The 20,262-nt window shown below is 36.2% G+C and overlaps 1 protein-coding gene across 6 annotated transcripts in view; it reads left to right on the top strand.

The window, feature by feature from the left end:
- The window catches only part of LOC148623025 (uncharacterized), a 52,689-nt gene that overhangs the window by 5,856 nt on the left and 26,571 nt on the right, over positions 1-20,262 (top strand). For 4 of the 6 annotated variants that reach the window (XM_088573483.1, XM_088573481.1, XM_088573482.1 and 1 more), the window contains exon 4: positions 212-699. In XM_088573483.1, the coding sequence (XP_088429609.1) occupies positions 212-699 (488 nt within the window). Of the gene's footprint in view, positions 1-211; positions 700-6,384; positions 6,488-9,095; positions 9,207-20,262 lie in introns of those variants that run through there. The other 2 variants (XM_088573486.1, XM_088573485.1) reach the window with 2 other exon arrangements.

Raw genomic sequence — 20,262 nt, forward strand, 5'->3', positions numbered from 1 at the left:
TCGGGGGAGAGGCTAGGATTAAAAATTTTTGTTTATATTGAAAATTTTGGCACTTTGCAACGAAGAAAAACAAAGACAGGGCCTAAATTTTCTGTAATTAGAGAGGCAGGATAAGAATTTTGATCAAGTCCCCCCTACACACCCACATAAAAATCTAACGGTTGTTCCCTTAGAAAAAAGTGCCTCGTGTCAACTTATGATATTTACACAGGAAATGTAGAAAAGAGAAAAGAAAAAAGTTTCAAAATCAGTTAAATCCAAGACCATTTTCTGATCAACAAATCAGTTCATCAGATTCAGAAAATACCTTGCCAAGTCATAAGCAGCGATTGCCACACCAACAGAGCGAGATTTCAAGTTCTCCAAGACAAAATTGTTTTGAAACAGACCAAATAACATTTTCAGTTCAAGATATTTTGCCTTATAATACTCCATTACAAACAATGAAGAAGGAATTAAGACCTGTCAGTGGCAGTACTAGTAGTTTAACTACTACAAGCACAGATACTAGCAGTGGAACATCTGGTACCATTAGTACTGTTTTTAGTGGAACCAGTAAAAGTGAGAATGGAGCTAGCAGCACTGATATAAATATCAGTAGCGGTGCTGCAGGAAGCTATGAAGAAGTTAGTGATAATGGATATGATTCTGACGAGCCTGATACTAACATCGAAATGGAAGTGAGGACAAAATGTCAAGGTAATATGATTTAATAGTGTAGTGCCTTAATAAGACGCAGTCAGTCTAAGCCAATTTTATTGATGCTTGTTACCAACAAAAAGCGGTGAAGAACAAATATCTATTTCAAATAGAGTAAAATCTGACGTCACATGATTTGTGTGTACAAACGTAAACAATAGCTTCCTACAATTAATTATCAATATATAATTAATGCAAATAATAACTACAGTTCCTATGAAATGCTAAAAATGAGTAACTTACGTGATGGCCAGCCTTAGCTCACAGAATTAATTAAAATATTCCTTGCGAGATTTGACATTGTCCTTGATCTAATAATAACAAAAGTCCGATAACTAAAGAAAAAGTATCTATGGAACCCATGGAAAACATATGAAACTCAAAAACGTCAGAAAGTTAATTTGAAGGAAAATAATGATGAAAATAAGTTTGTAATGTTTTAAAATAATTGTAAAACATTACCAAAGCATAGAAATATATATTTCAACGTTTATATCGACCTAAGTTTGAATAACCAAATGTGTACTTTCACTGTTCCAGTACACTACCCGCATGATATCATTACTTTGATATTATTCCTTAGAACCAAAATCACTTATAGTCCAATTAATATGATCCATATTGTCATTCTGACACATGAAGTACGAGATCTGTCGATGGTCGAATGTATGTTGTTGGTTGTTCTGTTCTTCACGAATTACACACGAACTTTACCGTCATCATTAGGAAATATTCTTGTTACAATTCCCATAGGCCATTCATTACGAATGAGTGATTTGGCCCTTAATAATACAACGTCACCTTCCTTGATATTGGGCGTGTCGGACTTCCACTTTCTCCTTGACTGGATACTACTTAGATTCCACTGTATAGATAGGTCACTGCAGATAACTTTATGACAAAGTGCGGAAATAAAGCAATACTGAGACACTTAAACAAGCAAATCCAACATTTTTTTCAGATATTATTTTCTATTTTGTTTTGAAAATCTGTAACCATGGTAACATAATAAAATTATACCTCAGTTTTCATAACAAATTTTGGGTGCCTTCCCAAAATTAATTGTCAAATACAGGTTTTCTAAAATATCAGTCACTTAATAACTGCCAGAAAAAGTAAGTTGGCAGGGTATTATTGTAAAAAAGCGAATAAAAAGTGTACCTTTTTCTGCTCATTTGTTCATGATTTTAATTCTTAAAGTTCGTGCAAAATTTTGCATTTTTGAAAAAACAGCCAGTTGGTGCAGGGAAGAGAACCCAATTCGGTGAGGACCTGAATCTTTCCAAATAGCTTAAAGCATGCATTTTACACCTCCTTACCTTCACAAGTATTGCATCTATTCATGTACGAATGCTCTACTACCCACAATCAATATTTCCACCAAGTTTCACCTTTTATTTATTTTAGTTTTACAAAATTAGACCGGGCAGTTTTGTGTACGAAACAGTGCACCTGAATCTTATTTGTATAGTGCAAACTTAAGTATTCACGACGCCATCTTGTCCGAAACATATCTGAGAGTACCATCAAACGTTTCCATTCAGAACGCAACGTCTTTTTGATCAAGGTCAATTACATCTGTACGATCAGAAGTATTCGTCTTCTGAGTTAGAAGTATTCCAGGGATTGTCCGTGTCAGTAGAAACTGGTACAACTGACCGGTTAACAATACTACCAACTTCTGCCATGAAAGTTATTAAAACATCGTGAGTCAAGTATCTAAGTTTGGATTCTAAGAGAATCTAGTCAAATATCCTTCTGGTCACCCCTATGAGTCTTTCCCATGCTCCTCCCATGCATGGGGTGGATTGAAGGTCCAAACGACACGAGAGTTCGTTAGACAGTTCCTAACTGTATCGTTTTCAACGTTTATCGCATGTACTTGAAGAGCATCAGTTGCATCCACAAATTGGTGCCACAGTCCGACCTAAATGTACTAACTTTACCCCTGATAGCAACAAAGCTTCTCATAGCACTAATAAACGCACTTGATGATAATTCTTCTACCACCTCGATGTGGATGGCACGTGAACTGAGGCATGTGAAAAAAATGGCGTTGGGAACTCCTACACGATCCTTCTATGAACAACTTTCCAGGGTCTGAAGGCATCAACAACACCTACACTTGTGAAAGGCGGAGATCTGCCATAATCTGATACTGTCTTGTTTCTCGGAGTTTACGACAGTGAACACAATGATGAATCACTAATGACACGATTCGTTTCATGCCAACAATCCAGTATCCTGCAGCACCTAGAGCGCTTTCAGAAAAGTGTCTCCCTTGATGCTAAACCTGAGCGTGAATATGTCTAACTAAAAGTCTCGTTATGTGACAATGTCCTGGTAGAATCAATGGATTCTTTTCACTATATGGTATGTTAGCTTTGTTCAGCCGTCCTTTTACTCTTAGTAGTCCTTGTTCGTCTTTGAAAGGATCTAATTATGATAAAGTACTTGAATTCTGAAGATGTTGTCCATTCTGAATACATTCTACTTCTGTTTCATATGCTTCTCTTTGTGCGACTTTCACTAAATAAATCTCAGCTTTGTCTAGAGATTTCAGTGTATCTGAAGTGTCACTGTCACGTTTAATTCATGGCTCTGAATGCGCACATCTTAACAGATAAGCTATACCCTTGACGAGTCTATTTCAGTCTGAAAACTTATCGAACCTTGACGAAATGAATTTGTTAAATGTCATATCCATGTCTTTAGTTGACGTTTAAACTACTGATACAAGAGGTCACACGTCCTTGTCTTACTTCGAATCGACAAATGAAGAATAGTTCTCTGGATTGTTAATGTTCTGTTGTCTATCCATGAATATACCCGGTCCACGTATCCAACTACTAGAGCTCAAATCGTCTGACGACACCGATCTTGTACCGATATCTGCAGGATTTATAGAAGTAGGAACATAGTTCCATTGAAATGGCATAGTAGACTTGCTCAACACTATGTTTCATCATACACATAAAAACGACGAGTCTGGTTGAAAATATATCCAAGGACAACTTTGTTGTTACCCCGGACTTGACTTTTTTATGAGCAACTCGGTGGGTGTTTCTAGAAAAGCAGAGGACGCTTACCCTACCGGTGCACCTGGTCCATGCTCCCAGTTTTTAGTGGAGTCCGAGTTGCTCATTTACTTTTGTTTCTTTGTATGTATGATTTTAGTTACTTTATGTTCTTTGTTGTGTATGTCTGTTTTCCATGTCTGGTCTTTGTCCCTGGATTACATTCTTTTGATTACCGCTATAACCTTGATTCCCTTAATTACTCTTTCGTATAGTGCTTAATTGGCGCTATAGGATGATCTAGGTTTCATGACACTGTTTCTGCGATCTCGACTGCTGAAACTGCCGCGCACAGTTCTAGCCTGGTGATGGTCTGCCTATGTTGAGGAGAAACCTTTGCCTTTCCTAACATGAATCCGACTTCCAATGTACCATCTTCTTGTATAGACCTTAGATAAGATACAACTGCAATAGCTTTCTCGGACGCATCAGCAAAAACGTGTAGCTCTAGTGCACTGCTCTGTGATAGATAACGAATTAGGTAGATACATACGAGGAATTTGTAAGGCTAGAAGAGTGCAGAGTGAACTTTTCCATGTTTCCCAATCGAGTCTATATTGTTCTGATAATGGTTTGTCCCAGTCGACGGATTGTGTAATTATTTTCCTTAGAATCAATTTACCACGCAATATGACGGGTGCTACTATTCCTAGATGGTCATACAAGCTCTTCAACGTGGACAGAATACCTCGCCTTGTGAAGGGTTTGTCCTCAACAGAAATTTTGAAAGTGAACACATCGAGTTCGAGATTCAAGTAAAGACCCGAACTCCGTTGAAGCGAATCATCATCGGAATCGAAGTCCAAGCTTTTAAGATTTTGCACAAGGTCTTCCTGAGGTAACAAGTTCATAACATCGCTACTATTTGATGAAATTTGTGTAACTTGATGTTTCCATTATTCTTGAGTATCTGCTGAGTACGTAACAGTAGACTAACAATGTCATCGGCATTGTCTGTTTAGATGAGGCCATCATCAACATAAAAATGTCTCTGTACAAAGTCCTTAACATTCGGATCAGCAAATTCAGAGCACTTTCTCAAACCATAAATAGCCACCGCAGGGAACGGGCTATTACCAAACACGTGTTTGGTCATCCTATAAGTAATGAGATCCTTGTTGAAATCATTATCCTTGTGCCAGAGAAAGCGGATAAAGTCTCTGTGATCCTCACGAACAGAGAATGAGTAGAACATTTGACGTATGTCTGCCAAAGTCGCAACACGCTTCTTCCTGAAACGAATCAAAACACCTAATAGAGAATTGTACAAGTCTGGTCCTTGTTGTAACACTTTGTTGAGTGACACATTTCCAAATGTCACTGGAACACGCAGCGGATTTTACCAACTTTCTTGTGGTGATATACACCAAACACAGGTAGGTACCATATCTCAGTGTCCTTGTCTATGGGGTTTGCTTCTTCCGCATGACCGTTATCTAGAATGCCTTGCATGAATTCCTTAAAGTGATCGAGTTTTTCTGGGTTCAACTCTAGATTCTTGTCTAACGACTTTGCATGTCACATAGCCATTGTGTAATTGTTCGGTAGACGTTTCTTGTCTCCTTTGAACGGTAACGGAGCACACCAGTTTCCGTTTTTGTCCTTTTACATTTCTTTGTCCATAATGTCTAGAAATAATTTGTCTTCAACCGACTTTCCTAGCTTGTTTGCCCCTATTGGCACTTTATTGTAGTCATAATTGTCTGTTTCATTCTGAAGCGATAGAATTTCACCAATCGTTAGAGTATTCGAACATTGCTTAAGCAAAGATGGACGACCATTGGCATTGATGTATGTTTTTATACGACTTAACACTATCATCGACGTGTTTGTTTCCTATGCAGAAATCTCCTATGATAACCCATCCCAAGTTCACACGTTGAGCATAGGGTGCGGTTGGAGGTCCAGTGAGTTGTTCCAGAACATGGTGTGCCTTAAGAAGATCGCGTCCGATCAAAAGAAATATTTTAGCATCATTGTCGAGTGGCAGAAACACCTTTGAAATGTCCTTTAAATGTTCATGAAACAAAGGTATGTCTGGAGTAGGTATTTCCCCGCGATTGTTTGATATCGCATCCAACTATATGATCGTAGGTAGATCCATCCTTGAAGTTCCATCTAAAGATTCGACATAGTGTCCTGAGAGTCGACGGCCACTACGTTTAGTCATTCCTGAGCATGTAGCTAGACTATATTGTTCAGGTTTACAGTTGATATCGAAAGTATCGAACAGCATTTACTCCCGAGTGATCGATTGCTTTGTTCATTGAGGATGATGTAGGCCTTGAGACGTTTCGATGGATTGTCCTTATGTGTCACATATGCCGGAAGTATCTTTGCACATTATTTTCTGGTGAATTCTCCTTTACAAATGTCCATACATGCACTCTGAACTATAGTCTCTTGAAGAAGGGGCTCCCCGCCTTGAGATTTAGGAGTCTGCGGATTTCGAACATTTTCATTGTGCATAAGTGTGTTGTGATTCGTGTTATTACACTTGGAACATCTTATCTGTTCCTTACAGATCATCACCTCATCATTATACAGACTTGTTGCCATCTTATCTGTTCCTTACAGATCACCACCTCATCATTATACAGACTTGTTGCCATCATTTTGGATATTGGTTCCACGGACTCTTTAAACCAGTTTGTGTGATATTCAAGATGAAGAAAAACGATCATTTCTTCCACTACCATTTGTCAACAAAGGTATAGATGCAATTAATTTGGCTAACATCCTCCATTACAAAAACGTTACCAACAAAATTCCCCCATATTTCAAAGACTAATCCATACCAATTATTTCATATTCCGATACTTCACCCATTGCATCCAGAATTTTCAATTATAAAAGGCTATTGCAGAACCTCGAGATTGAGGACTTCAAGGCTAAACCACCTCACTGTTCTTGCAAAACCTCTCCATTCAAATATGGTCCTTCTGGTCACGTCGTTACGGGAGATTTAACCATTATCGAAAACGAATCTCTGCGTCATATCTTTTCTAAAGGTCCCAAGTACCGTGAACCACGCTCCATAAATTGGAATTATAATTTAAAGTTCTTATGGATGCCACCGAGGACTATGCAAGAAAATGATAAAAGGAGAACAAGAAGACATTGATTCTCTGTCAGAGTGGTTAAAGGCCATGAAGTCTTTAATTTTGAAACGAATGAAAGTTTTAAGTAGGTCAATGAGTGCCAAGGCTACATCAGTTTTCAAAGACCCCGATGTAGCAAAAACATTGTCTACTATACATGACAAATATGTTGTCGTACCAGCAGACAAAGCCCAAAACAACATTGTTTTGTCTGTAAAACGTATCACATGAAATGTTTATTATCAGAGGTAGACGTAGAAATAATAGCATTGATAAGACCTATACTGCTACCACTCTCTCCAAAGAAGAGATTGTGGAAAACCATAAATCTGTGCTATCCTCTTTTGGTCTCTCTACCAAGGACGATGATTGTGATTTACCGTCTATGTACTGGATTCCTAAACTCCACAAGAATCCATACAAACAACGTTTCATAGCTGGATCTGCAAAATTACCACCAAACCTCTTTCAAAACTTAACTTCTATACTCACAACTGTCAAAGAGGGTCTGTAGTCCTACCACAACACGTGTTACTCCCGTAGTGGTATTAATTCAATGTAGATCCTGAAAAATTCGAAAGATCTTTTGGAGACAATCAGTTCAAGACTTTTATCTGAATATAATAGCATTAAAACCTATGATTTTTCAACACTGTATACTTCTATTTCCCATACTCAGTTAAAATCCCGACTTAAAAACATTATACATCGTTGTTTTTTCCAAAAAAGATGGTACACCTAGATTCAAATATATAATTTTGGTAGAAATTCCACATACTTTGTAAGAAATAATTCCAAACCATCTTCCAAATATACAGAGGAAGATGTTTACAAAATGCTGGAATTTTTAATCGACAACATATTTGTCCAGTATGGTGGACGTGTTTTTCAACAAACGGTCGACATTCCAATGGGAACAAATTGTGCTCCTTTACTTGCTGACCTATTCCTTCACTCTTATGAGGCTGACTTTATAGCTGATCTGATCAGAAAGAAAGAATATCGTTTGGCTAGATCCTTCAATCTCAATTTTCGCTATATAGATGACGTTTTATCTTTAAACAATCCCAATTTCGGGGATTTGATACATGGCATCTACCCAAAAGAACTTGAGATAAAGGATACTACAGACACTGTGAAGTCAGCCTCATATCTTGACCTACACTTAGAAATTGATGGTAAAGGAAAACTATTGACCAAACTTTACGACAAGCGTGATGACTTTTCATTCTGAATTGTCAACTTTCCTTTCATCTGTGGCAACATCCCTTCGGCTCCTGCGTATGGAGTGTTCATATCACAACTCATACGTTATGCCAGAGCTTGCCGAAACTACGCAGAATTTTTGTATCGCGCTAGAACTCTAACAAATAGGCTTTTGAAACAGGGTTATGTTGCTACAAGATTGAAGTCATCACTACAGACGTTTTATGGTCGTCATCATAAACTCGTGGATCGTTATGGTGTATCCATCAGCACCATGAAAACTGATTTATTCAACAGGTCATAGTTTTCCTTTCCTCGTTTGTCTACCCCGGACTTGACTTTTTATGAACAACTCGGCGGGTGTTTCTGGAAAAAACAGATGACGCTTACTCTACCGGTGCACCTGGTCCATGCTCCCAGTTTTTAATGGAGTCCGAGTTGCTCATTTGCTTTTGTGACTTTGTATGTATGATTTTAGTTACTTTATGTTCTTTGTTGTGTATGTCTGTTTTCCATGTCTGGTCTTTGTCCCTGGATTACATTCTTTTGATTACCGCTATAACCTTGGTTCCCTTAATTACTCTTACAGTCCTTGCTAAGATGAGCATTGGAATTAAGACACTTGAACAAATTCCATTGTCCTTTAAAAGTTTCAGTTTGTCTGTAATTGACATTCCCTTAAATGTTACACAACGCCCGAGTGAGTGATTCATCTTATAAGTGGCACACTTAATCTTCGGCTTTTGTATCGACTGTTTCTCTAGATTCTCTTGGCGGATGTTTGTTTTGTGCACGTGCACTCTAAAGTTAGGTTTGTCACTCTTCGGTTTGTCGCTCTTGTAGTGAGACTGTGATGTAACAACTGTGTTATATTGATCACTCTCAAAGTTGAAACCTGGGTCATTGTAAAGACTAGCTCGATCAGCTATAAAATCCACAAAGTAGGAAAATACAGGATACGCAACACTATATAATCTCTTGTAAGACGTAGCCTTATCTCTCCAACTAGATTGCATCGCAGCATGTAGTCTCGTAACAACTGGATTGACACCAACGAAAGTATCGAAATACCTGAGTAACTTCCCATACATCGGATTGTCTTTGTATGATTGTATTTCACAAAGTAAGTCATGTAGATCATACGTTCGCTTTCGATCCTTGAATGTGATTCATGGGGATTTCTCTAGTTTCGATTTCAAAGAAATTTCGACCATTTCTTCTATCCTGAAACGCTCCTCTAACCGTTTCCAAATTTTGTCTGTATCGGCGAAAGGATCAATTAATATTTGACCCTCCGATTAACTGTGCAAATTTGGGAGATTCTGGCCCGAGCCATTTGCCTCTTACTAAGGCGTTGTAGCTAGTTCCTTAAGAATAGTATGAAAGCTTGATTTCCAGATGGCAAATGACTCCGGCTGGTCATTAAATTTAATGAACCTTGATATATGTAAATCCTTCATTGAAGAGAAATCTAGAAAATTCATTCATGTCAGAACTATTTGACACAGGAGATAGGGTCTTAGGGTCCATTTTCACATTTTCAAATTGTGCAGATGTTTTCATAACATTTTGTTCTTCGACATATTTCTGAGTGTGTTGCACTACATCATCCTTAGAAATGCCCTTTAAACTACAATTTGATTCTAAATCACTTGTCGAGTCAATTTCTTCCATAGTCAATTTGTACTCGGATTATGCTACTGTAGCTTCCTTCTGCTTATTGAACAATTGTATGTCGGTTTGAATATTCACTTTTTTCAGGTCCATTTCGGCCTCAGCTTTTTTGAGTTGAGCTTCCTTTGTCGCGAATTCTAGTGAAGTTTTCGCTGCTTCAGCTTTCATTTTCATTTCAAGCATGGTGTGAGTACCGGATCTAGCTGATGACCTAGATGACCTAGACCATTTCGTAGATTTAGATGATTTCATAGATTTTGCCTTTTCAAGTCTTTTTCTGAATGTCATTAAGAATCAGGTTCACACGCTGTTCGGTGGTATTGTATCGGCTGCTATGTTCCTGTAATTCTTTCATACTGTCGTCACTGTTTTCCTTGTGAGAAATTGTGCAAAGTCCTCAGACATCACTTTGTATTTCGAAAACGAACTTTCAATTCGGTTTTTGCACATAGTGACTGAATTAAAAAATGTAGTTACACTCTGATCCATACGATTCAATTTCGCACTCCGCATGGTCGACTAAACGATTTACTTTATTCCTATATTTGTCAACAGCACTGTCATATTCTTCCTTTCCTTATAGTGTGGGGGCTCCATGTCATAGATTCACGCTATAGACCACTTACCTTGACTAGAAAATTTCACATGTGTGATTAAAAGATGTTCATTCTCTCATTGTTTTTCCTCGACAACTTCATAAATTCTCTGGACTTTATGATTAATTATAAAAACGATTTCAAGAGTTAAATCTTTTCCGGCGAATCAAAAGTAGTTGATTTCGTTTTGGAATAATTTCATTAACCAGGTTTTATAATCTTAATACCAATATCTTGCTTGTAGACACTGTTAAAAAAACAGTAGTTATTTAATATATTGTATATAATAAGTACCAAGTGTATATCATTCATTCCTGCTATTTAAAATCAAAACAAATGCTGCTTGATGTGTATGAATGAAATATAATGTCATTTGAATTCAAAATATCATGGTATTGCATTCAAAATTACTCATGATACCCGAATAATTCATTTTGTTTGTGTTTTGTAGTTACTGTAGTCCGTGTTCAGAATTATTCTAAAATATATTTTTATATTGTAGTTTATGTATTTTCCATCGTAATGTATTTTGTACTTTGTTTTGATTTTGGATTGCTGCTAGGCCTGAAGAACTGTAACACATGTCCTAGACCTCTGCTGTTGCAGTTCTGCGGATCTGTCAATCCTGACAAAACCACCCAATGGGTACGATGTGCATTGTGATGGATATATCTCTGCAATTATTTAGAATGATGCTTTATATCTAAATTTACTAAATACAAGTACATGTAGTTATACAAATTTTCAGCTTTTATGATTTACCATATTTTAATGCATTTCTGTGTTCGTGAAAATCTCTCAAAATGATCCCTAAATTCCCCAATGAAATGATATTTGTCTTTTACCTGTATATGTCTCCATATCTTGTGTTTTATATTGTTTCTCTTTGTACATTTTTATATCTGTTTATCTTTTCTCTTGGTGATGATGATTTGATACGGGTTACACTTTATAACCATGGCTGTACTGTGGTAACTTACCTTATATCTGTCCCTGTATTAGATGATGGGTAGTGACCTTAGTACTTACAGGGCAGCCATTGGTATATTCAACAACAGAAGATTTGTCAAATCTGGGCCACTAAAACCGTCAAAATCCACCTTCTTTGAATTGTTGTGTATTAATCTAAAATGTACATTTCTCGTCGTCAATCTGTCCATCCTGCAGTCAGTTAATCCTAATATTGACATTGTTTTTCTGCTTTTTGTACTCCATTTTATTTTGATCATCGGTAACATAGAGATGAACCCTGGTCCAGGATCATCTACTAGGTCATCGGTCACCGACAACTCACTATCGATATGTAACATCAATATCCGAAGTATCAGAAACAAACTTAATTTCTTAAACTTGTTTTGTGAAGATTTTGATATTATTTCCATCACAGAAACACACTTAGATCCAAACATTAACGACGAAGAAATCCATTTAGAATCATTTTCTAAATCCATTCATCGAAAAGATAGAAATGCGTTCGGTGGCGGTATCTTGATATTAACCAAGGAAAATATCCATGTAAAACGAATGAATATGTTGGAAAATGATGTTGATGAAACTATCTGGGTCGAAATTAGTGCAAAGGGTCAAAAATTTCTATTATGTAATGTTTATCGTCCACCAGGTACAGATTCGGAATTTTACACGCGCTTGAACCACTCGATAGGTACAAGTTACCTATACAGTCACGGTTTAGTGATCTGTGGAGATTTGAATACGGATTTACTTGTCAGAGAAAATAATAGACTTCTCGACACAATGAATCTGTTTAATCTCACTAATGTGATCAAGAAAGCAACAAGAGTAACTGACCAACGTAGATCTTTATTAGACCCTATACTTATTAGTGATACTTGTCGTACAGCTTTTCTGATGTTTTTGATGTTCCGAGATCAATATCGGACCACGATGCAGCTGTAGTATACCTACTGTGCCCACATAAAGAATCCGTAGCCTTTAAAAGACATATTTGGTTGTATGATAAAACGAATAAAGAAAAGTTTTCAGCTGATTTACAGGCTCTGGATTGGAATGCCCTCCTTCCCGACGGTACAGATGTAGATCAAATGACTGATATATTTACAGAAACATTTCTGGCCGTCGCGGGGAGGTCCATTCCAACTAGGGAAGTTACCATCAGACGAAATGACAAATCGTGGTTTAATAACGAATTAAGAAGGGAAATAAGAAAACGTGACCGTTTACGGAAAAGGGCATTAAAATCAAAAACCGACGATGACATTCTTAAGTACAAGAGGCAGAGAAATAGAGTTAATAATCTTAAAAAATCAGCAAAAGAAAAATTCGAAAGTAATTTGGACAATTTCATTTTAGAAAATGTTAACAACCCCAAAGCGTACTGGAAAATAATGAAAATGTTGATAAAGTCAAACAAAGGTTCCAACTCTATACCCCCACTTCAGAATATTATAAACGATCAGGATTTAAATGATATAGCATATGCAGATGACGAGAAGTGTGCATTACTAAATAAATATTTCTGTTCAATCACTAAATTGGATGAAGAAAATCATCAAGTCCCGGAATTTCAAAACCGAACAAATCATTAATTATCGGACGTACATATAGAAGAGTCTGAAATTATTGATATTATTAAGGTTCTAAAACCAAATAAAGCATCTGGACCCGATGTTATCAGTCATAAAATGCTTCAGCTGTGTCCTGATAAAATCGCTCTCCCATTGCAGAAAATTTTTAATAAATCTATTCAGCAATGCAAATTTCCTACTAGTTGGAAATTGGCAAATGTGACTGCTCTCTTCAAGAAGGGTGATACATCTTTACCATCCAATTATAGACCCATATCATTAATAAGTTGTGTTGGAAAAGTAATGGAAAGAATAATTTTCAAATATGTGTACAACCATCTTCACAGCAACAATCTCATCTACAAATATCAATCTGGTTTTCTTCCAAAACATTCGACTGTCCACCAACTACTTGAAATTTATAGTAACATCCTAAATTCACTTGAGAAAAAAGAAATTAACTGTTTTGTTTTTTGCGATTTTTCCAAAGCTTTTGATAAAGTCTGGCATAAAGGTCTTATGTGTAAGCTAGATTCGTATGGTATATCAGGAAATCTTGTTAACTGGTTTAAAAGTTATTTATTAGATAGACGTCAAAAGGTGATTCTAAACACATCATCCTCTAACAGCTGCTCTCTGTCGGCTGGAGTTCCTCAAGGCTCGGTCCTCGGTCCTCTCCTTTTTATAATATACATAAACGATATTGCAGGGAATTTGACATCTCTGTGCAGACTGTATGAGATGACACTTCTTTCAGTTACTCTGACTCTGATAGAGAGCAGATATTTTCTGTTATCAGTCATGATTTGGTGGAACTGGACAAATGGTCAAACAAATGGCTTATGTCATTTAATCCGGACAAAACTGAGATTATGGTATTTTCAAACATCGAAAAGCCTGATTTTAATTTCTCCTTAAACGGTACAAGCGTTCCAATCACAGATTGTCACAAACATCTTGGTGTTACATTTAGTAGCAATGCTAAATGGAACGATCACATTGAAAACGTTGTAACTAGTGTTAAAAAACACTTGAATATCTTGCGAAAGCTAAAATACCAACTTAACCGTAATACATTAGAGAAATTATACTTAGTTTACATTAGACCCATACTAGAATATGCTCCTGAAGTCTGGGATAATTGTGGGGTTTGTCTTTCGTCTAAATTAGAAAGACTTCAATTGGAAGCTGCTAGAATAGTGACAGGTTTACCTATCTTCACCAACTCAGAAAAACTCTACGGAGAAACTGGTTGGGAAAAATTAGAAGTGAGACGTAATAGGAGAAAGTTAAACATGATGTATAATATCGAACATAAAAATGCACCTGCATACCTATGCGATCTAATTCCACCTAAAATCCAGTCACTTACAAATTACCCACTTCGAAATGGAAATGACATTATGCAGCCTTTTTGTAGACTATCTGTGACAAGCGAGTCGTTTTTTCCTTCTACAATTAAAGAATGGAATAAACTCGATATCTGCACGAGAGAATTAGATTCAATTTCTAAGTTCAAGCCCGCTTTTAAAAGTAATACAAATATCTTGCAAGTTCCAAAGCATTTTTCTTTTGGTCCACGGAAACTAAATATTATTCTGACCCAGCTAAGACATTCTGTATCTTCCTTAAAGCATGACTTGCACAGAATGAATATAGTGGATGCACCTTTTTGTAGATGCGGAAGAATGGAAGATGTTAATCACTTCTTTTTTCATTGTCCGTTATATGATGAAATAAGAGCACGCCTTTTAAACCACATTAACTGGATTCCTGATACTTTAACAATAGATGTTGAACTTCTTACACGTGGTAGTTTGGAATTAACATATGATCAAAACATAAGTTTATTGAAGCACGTTCTAGCCTTTATCAAAGATTCTGAGAGATTTTCTGTTGTCTAGTAACTTGTAAGATATTACTTTGTGTACCCACTCTCCTACCACCATCATCACCATCATCATCACCACTACTTTTCTGTCAATTTTTTTTTTTTTTTTTATTTCTTTTCTATTTCTTTCTCTTTATTTTCTATCTTTAAATTTAACTGATTATTATAAGTATACACAGTTGATGCATGCTCAATGTCATTTTGTTATTGTATATTATACTGTATTTAGGAGAGAACCTCGTAAGTGTGATTCACTTTTGTTCAATCCCTTTTGTTTATATGCAAATAAAATATGTTTAAACTATAGATTCACGAGTCGTGGTCGTTTCCGGTCGGATTTGTCCTTTTTGGATTCCTGTTTCATCTCATCCATGGGTGCTGTATGAACTTCTTCGCTGTACTGCCTTAATAAGACGCATTCAATCTAAACTAATTTTATCGATGCTTGTTACCAACAAAAAGCGGTGAAGAACAAATATCTATCTCAAATTGAGTAAAATCTGACGTCACATGATTTGTGTGTATAAACGTAAACAATAGTTCCCTACGATTAATTATCAATATATAATGTATGCAAATAATAACAACAGTTCCTATGAAATGCTATAAGTACTTACGTGGTAGCCAGCCTTAGCTTAACCTTGAAGTTAATTTCAAGGAATTCAAGGAAAATAATGATGAAAATAAGTTTCTAATGTCTTAAAATAATTTCGAAAAATTACCAAAGCATAGAAATATATATTTCAACGTTTACATCGACCAAAGTTTGAATAACCAAATTTGTACTTCCACTGTTCCAGTACAAATAGTGCGAACTGTTCATTATGAAAATGGATATATTTTATACAACCACAAAAAATGCGGTCGTATATTGGTATGGTGCTGTCACCGTCATCTGTGTCGCTCATCATCGTCCGTATACACTTGATTTTCGTGAATAACTTTAGTTGTGGAAGACCAATCGTTATGATATTTTAATATTATTTTACTAACCCTTAAAGGAAGGTAACTATTAAAACTTGGAGTTTGTGGTCCCTACCGTTTTAGAATAAGGGCCAAAAAGGGTGAAATAAGTGTTACATTAAAACCCATGTAGAATGTTTATTTTTCTTCTGATTATGATTATTTTTTATTGTGTTCCTTCTTTAATTATGGTAAACAAATGTATTAGCAGATTTGATGCGTTTTAGACCATTTTCGAGTCATAAGGGGTCAAAGGGACCACACACCCCCAAAAAATGACATTTTAGCTCACCTGGTCATAGGCCATGTGAGCTTTTGTCATCACTTGGAGTCCATCGTTGTCATCGTTAACAATTTTTAAAACCCCTTCTCCTCTGTAACTATCAAGTGGATTTGGATGAAACTTAACATCATGATTGTTCCTTTGGGTTTCTTGCACAAAATGGCCGTTTGGATTTTTGATCCGTGAAAAAAAAAACATGCCCGTGTTACTTAAAATGGAACACTGGGGTCAGACGGCAGTTATTTGCATATATTTTGACTAAGTAAAAGTGTTTAGCATGATGCGAACAATATGTGGTCTAATTCTGGTGAAAATCTGTTGACCCATGTTGGAGTTATTGCACTTTTTGGACGTTTTTTGCTGTTTTTTAAGGGTATTCTGCAAAAACTGATCTTTTCATATTTTTTCATCGACCAAAAACATGTCCTTTGTTACTAAAAATAGAACATAGGGGTCAAAATGGGGGTTTTTTTTGGCTATTTTTTCCTCAAGTATAGAGGAATAATGAAGATGAAAGCAACTTTTAAGATAAACATGATATTCTGAGTTCACTGGCAGTATTGAAATTATTTTAGGCTGCCATTTTACAACCATTTTCACCAGTTGCTCGGTTTCCAATGATTTTTGGATTCCTTAGGAAACATTGTGTTCGAAGTTTAATGGTGATGACAAAAGTTTGTTCTTGGAGGCCATTTACCCGCTATTTTTATATTTGCTTTGATTTTAAGGATATTGTAATTATGGTCTCCTGAGTTTCATGGTGATGCTGAAAATGTTGTATAGCCATGGTTTAACTTAATTTTATGTTCTTTTTTTCAGCAAATGTATACTGGGCTAATGCCCCTCAGATCCGCATGGGGAACCCCTGCCCAAATTTTCTAAAAACACTTTGAAGGCATTTCCAACATTTTACAGTGCCTTAGGTACTCAGTTGAACTTACAGCATTCATCAATATGTGCTTTTTTCAGCATTTTTGTCAAACATGGTAACATAGCATGATACCTTTACTTCATTAGTTAATAGGGTATGATTTGCCAAGTGAGCGAATCAGGCTCTTCTCTTTATTTTTTGTATTATTTCAATTTTTTTTTTAAAGAATTCCTTATGAAAATCCTACCAGCCCATTCAATCAGATTTCAGATATGATCTCTTACGGTTTTCGAGTTATACGGGGTCAAATGGGCCACACTTTGAAAAAATGACTTTTTATTTTTTTTTTCAATTTCAATATATCTTATAAAAATTCCTGCCTGCATTTATCAATCTGTTATGATTTCCTCCGTTTCCTTTGTTTTTCTATAGCTATGACAGACAGCCCATGATAGACAGGTTCACGTGACCATGTCTGTCATGGGTAAAATAACCAATCGCAACACGCAATGTCAAAGTTGTCTTGTTTACTATGTTACCCAGAGGTGTTTCATTATAGAAATAAAAATTTTCTACTTGTATTGAATAAAATATAAATCCACATTTTACATAGTAATTCAATGACGATTTTCGAATACGATTACAATAGACCCTTTTGTGGTAAGTTGGTGAGCATGCTCAATGTGCACTTCCGCGAGGTAGGGCTTGGGTAGAACAAAAGAATTTTCCTCGCGGAAGTGTATATTGAGCATGCTCTACGCATGCTCATCGACTATCCTGCAGTTAGCACAAAAGGGTCTATACGATGTGCCGATATTCACTTTACCAACAATTCTGTCGGGCCAAAACGAACTTGCGTCTACGTACTTCGATAACAATTTTACAATTCCATCCAATACACTCTAAACTGACCATCACTATTCACTAATTATCTCGCTTCAATTAATTGCCCTTAAAGTAATAAAATCTCTGAACTGAATTGCTGCAAGTGTTATCAGTAAACAAATTAACATTGAATCTGACTTTTTTTTTAAATTAAAGTTAAAAAAAAAACAAATGTTATTTGAGAGACAATATTCAATTGGAAATAATGAAAAGTAGTTTTCTCTTCATTTCTCTTGATTGAATCTGGCAAAAACATAACAAAGCACATATGAATATTAAATAATTTTTTTAAAACCAACAAATTCAAAATAATTGAAAATCATTTAACTATCGTTTATACGACACTCAGTCATTCGATAAGTCCATAGTAATCATCGAGTTCTAAACGATGTAACTTAGATAACGGCTTAACTAAAATATTTTCCCCTAATCTCACTTTCGCAATTCTCGCATGTCCATCTTTTCCAGGAAACACCTCTATTATTCTAACTAACGGCCAATGTCCTCTCGAAACGTTTTGATTCATTACGAGTACAGTATCGTCAACTTTTAAGTCTTTGAATGTTGTTGTCCATTTCGATCGTTTCTTCGGCACTGGTAACAACTCACGCAACCTACGATTCCAAAAATGTCGAACAAGTTCTTGAACTCTACGCCATCTTTTCTTTGGGGTATAGACTTATAGTCCGTTTCATCAACCGAATGTGGACCAAATTGCCCGCCTACTTGTCCATGATTCGGAGTTAGCGGTACATCGTCTTTTCGATTAGCGGTCTAGAGTTCAAGAAAGACTCAGCACCAGTAAATGAAGTTAAACGTTCCTCATCATTTCCGAGTATTGCATAAATAGCTCGTTTAACTAATTTTATCAAAGTCTCGTGAATTCCACAGAAATATGGAGAGGCCAGTGTTGGGGGTTTGAGGGGGGTGGGGGCGTAAAATGCCAAATAATCCCATGATTACATACCGGATCATTTATTTCGTCCTCGTCCAACTTCGAAACTAATTCCCGGAGCTCACGATCTGCCCCACAAAGTTTGTTCATTTATCGGATAGCACCTCAGTAGGAAGTCCTGTATGATTCTCCATAAGATAAAATGCGTTTCGAAACGAATTAGTATCTAGTCAAGATGAACGGCCCTTGAAGTTAAGCAAGTAAAAAGACACAAACTACGTTTTTCTTGTCATTTTCCTCTGACTTGCACAGTAGTAAAATGTCCAGCATAATCAACTGCTATTCTTGCGAACACTTTTAACAGAGTTTTAAATCGAATGTCTGGCAATGGAGCCATCAATTGCTGTCCAGCTTTAGCCATTTTTTCTTCGACACTCATAACATTCATTCTCATACTGTCACGACCAGAAATAATTCATAGGTTTAATGTAAACATATTTATTTGCTCAAGAATACTAGCAAGGGGATTGGACTCAAGTTATAACAACATTATGGAGGGCTCTCCCATACAAACAATGATTACAAAGAATGCATAATGACGGCAATTAGATATAACTAAAAATAACAATAGAAAAGGAAAAAGTAATGCATATTAACATGAACGATATGAAACTAAAAAAAGGATACGGAACAAAAGGGGGGTCTGGCAAAAGGGCGGGGTGGGAGTAACGTGAGAAATAATAATTAGACACACAAACAAAAATATCCGTTTTTTCATCGTATGTGAGGCTTTCCTCACCAGTTAACAGAAATTCTATTGTCACGTTAAAACCGCCTAATTGTGCCAACAGGGAATATCTATGTTCATTATACAAATTGCATTCCATACATTCCATAAAACAGTGGATGCAATCTCCCAAAGGATGTCCACAACTACAAGAAGGGGTTGGCATTACATTTATACGATATAAATAGCATTTAAGGAACTGCACATATGTCTTAGCCTGGTGTGTATAACATTAACTTTCCTTTCACCAAAACTGAAGTACTCAGGGTTTTTCCCGTTGTCCTTTAATGATTCTTTTGAAAATACGTATGTTTCTTGCATTTCTTGTCTCTAAATTTAGCTGATTCTAGTCTCTTACTGTTGAATAGAAAAATGACCCTTTCGGTACTAGTTAATCTGAAGTGGGGTATGGTATAATCCGCACTGTTGCGTGAATTATACGACGAAATATGGTTATTAAGTGGGGGCATAAGATCGTTTAAGTATTGTGGACACAATTGATTATGAATAGAGCAAAATATGTTAAGACGTTTGAATCTTCTTCGATCTTCCAATAACTCCCAAGCAGTTTCATAATAAATCGATTCCTTTCTGGCAAAAAAGGTAATCCTGTTACAATACGCTTTAACTTCAAGATGCAATTTTTCTAAATTGTTTTAAAAAAACATCAAGACCACACCCGTCCCAGACTTCTGAGCGTATTCCATGACTGGACGAATGAAAGTTAGATAAATTTTAGCTGACTATTTTCTACAAAGAACATATTTAAGTTTTGTAAGAACGGATAT

Source organism: Perna viridis, chromosome 3 (genome assembly GCF_037379345.1).
Source record: "Perna viridis isolate PV_CMFRI_1.1 ecotype Kerala chromosome 3, ASM3737934v1, whole genome shotgun sequence".
In the NCBI taxonomy this organism is placed as follows: domain Eukaryota; kingdom Metazoa; phylum Mollusca; class Bivalvia; order Mytilida; family Mytilidae; genus Perna; species Perna viridis.